We start from the raw sequence: 2,500 nt of genomic DNA on the forward strand, positions 1-2,500 counted from the left end.
GATTCCAAAAACATATAAATATGTTATATTTGGATTAAAAACAAGCTCTGAAAATTAAAAATATAAAAAGTATGATTAAAATAAAATTTCCGAAATCGATTAAAAACAATTTCATCTTATTCCTTGTCGGTTCCTGATTCCACAAACATATAAATATGATATGTTTGGTTTAAAAACACGCTCAGAAAGTGTCACAAAGATGTGAGTAGGATAGTTGTGATGTGAAGCACGTCGTGATTTTAACCTCCCTAAACATTGAATTGGGATATGCTAGGACACGTTTGAAGCTATATTACGGGTTTCGTGTGTTGCACGAGAAAACCATAGTTTGACATGAGTTGTGTTCATGAGAAATGTAGCTGGTCTGGATTTAATAACGTCACAACGTTGTAGATGCTAGACAGAGCAGGGTGTCTGGCGTTTGTCAAGTTTGTCGGGGACAAACACTCTTTCAAGAGACGGGTATGTAAATGTAAGGGTATACAAAGTGCACTAAAGTCTAGTGTGAAGTTTTAAGAGCATTCTTGTTGTGAGTGTATTATGGTTTTTGTTGGTAAATTCTTGAACATAATTGTTGTTACGCATTTATGTTATGTTTAAGACAGTGATACTATGTATGGTAGTGTCAGTAGTGGATTAAGTGATTCATGGATGAAGTATAGTTTGGATATTGACTGTGGACGGAATGTGAATGTAGAATGAACGAGAGAGATGTTACATGACTTTAGTTTAGGAAGAGGAGATGGTTTAAGAGAATGTTGTATTAAGACTTGGGTTAATTCTTTAGGAGTTTCCCCTTTCTTCTTCTCCTTCTTCTTCTTCTTCTTCTTTTCTTTCGACTTCTTTTTCTTCTCGTTCTTTTCAGCTTCGGCCACTTCGGCCACTTCGCCCAGCGACTGTCTGGACAGTCTGCGAGCTGCTCGCTGCCACTTTCTGACCGCTGCCGACGCGAGCTTGATGTTGTCGATGGTCGCTGTGTCTCTGGAGTTGGTGGAGGCCCGAGAGAGCTCCACGCCTTGTAGCTTGATGGAGAAAGAAATCATGGGAGCCACCGTGCACGCCTCTCCGTCTTTGCCTGCCGCGAGGACGTCTTCGTAGGATGCGGGTTGGGGAGCGCTGGGGAGTAGATAAACAACGTGCTAGCTTTGCTTTTTGGGGAAATATAACACAGACAGACTGCTAACTTCCGAAAATTAATATTCAAAAAGGCAAGAATAGTACGTTTGTAAAGTGCCAGATAGAGTGAGTCTACTTACGAATGAGCTCCGTCTCCGCTGTGCGCTGGCGGTTCTTTAGGGATGTTGTAGTGGACTCGCTTCAGGTTGGTGGGAGTGTGGACCCTGGGAGCCAGCTCCGCGGAGCTCTGGGAGTCGGTGGAGGAGAGGGAGGTGGTGCTGGAGAACGCGGGACGACGGTGCTGTCTGTCCTCCAGTCTCTTCTTGGAGTGCCAGCGGCGGTCGTGTCTCCGAATCATCTCCGCGGACAGCGGCAAGGGGCCTGAAGCCAATCCTGATGCTGAAACGACAGAAATATGTTGCTGTAAAACCTGAAATCAATTGGGCAAAGTCTACTTCTATTCGCAAAGTTCGCTGCAAGAAGCTTTGGTACAGAAATTACGGTTAAAAAGACTCCGCAAAGGTTTTGCAAAAACAACTTCGGGCTCAAGTAAGGACAGCCTTAATGATTCAAACTATGAAGATAAGTATATGATTTACAACGTATGCGAAGGTATTCCGCTTTGTCCCAATTGCTGGCTGATGATTGGTGTGCTTTTATTTTGTCTATAAGGGACTAAAATAACAAAAGAGTTATAAGCGGGTTGTTATTCAGAATTGTTAAAGCGCGACTATATTTACACACATACACACATACAAGGCCCTTTCAACATCGGAGAGAGAAGGCTTTAATACTTATAAGTCGATTGATGGTGTGTTTGGTTGTTGGCTTTTCATTTCCCTTCTACCTATTTGGCTTTACGGGACCGATTCAAATTTGTTTCCTTTCAACTCGATTTGTGTGATCATGTTAGAATCACTGATCACAGGTGATTCAGACACTAAGCAATACAGGGTGTATACTCTTCTCAGTCAGTACTGCTTTTACCCAAAGCGGATTCGTCCAGCGTGCTGTCTCTGGACATATCCCTGGAGTCCATCCCGCTGTCCGAGGACCGGGAGTTCCTCCTCCCCCCGGGCAGAGGAGGCAGCTTGGACCCTGCTCCCTGCTCTCCCATCACAACCCGCTCAGAGTCCACACGGATCGTTGCCGGCGGGAGGCTGCTCCGCCCATTGGCAGATCCTCTGGAGAACTGAGACTCTTGGTCGTGAGGTGCCTTCCTCTCAGGCTTGGTCCTGGCTGGGTGCCTGGACAAGCAGCACTCGCAGGAATAGGAGGTGTTGTGCGCGTCGTTGATGTACTTGAAGCGGAGGAGGAAGTTGAAAAATGGATGACGGTGACTGCGACGACCATGAGGAAGCACCAGTCCAGGCTGGGGTTCTGG

General features: G+C 45.5%; 1 protein-coding gene across 1 annotated transcript in view; it reads right to left on the reverse strand.

Moving 5' to 3' along the window:
• The window catches only part of LOC138954337 (uncharacterized), a 3,952-nt gene that overhangs the window by 115 nt on the left and 1,337 nt on the right, over positions 1–2,500 (reverse strand). Inside the window, exons 3-5 of the mRNA XM_070326208.1 lie at positions 2,104–2,500; positions 1,257–1,515; positions 771–1,116 (exon numbers count right to left, since the gene is read on the reverse strand). The exon at positions 2,104–2,500 is cut by the window's right edge and continues 61 nt beyond it. Of these exons, the coding sequence (XP_070182309.1) occupies positions 771–1,116; positions 1,257–1,515; positions 2,104–2,500 (1,002 nt within the window). The remainder of the gene's footprint in view (positions 1–770; positions 1,117–1,256; positions 1,516–2,103) is intronic.

The sequence above is a fragment of the Littorina saxatilis genome, linkage group LG2 (assembly GCF_037325665.1).
Source record: "Littorina saxatilis isolate snail1 linkage group LG2, US_GU_Lsax_2.0, whole genome shotgun sequence".
Lineage (NCBI taxonomy): Eukaryota > Metazoa > Mollusca > Gastropoda > Littorinimorpha > Littorinidae > Littorina > Littorina saxatilis.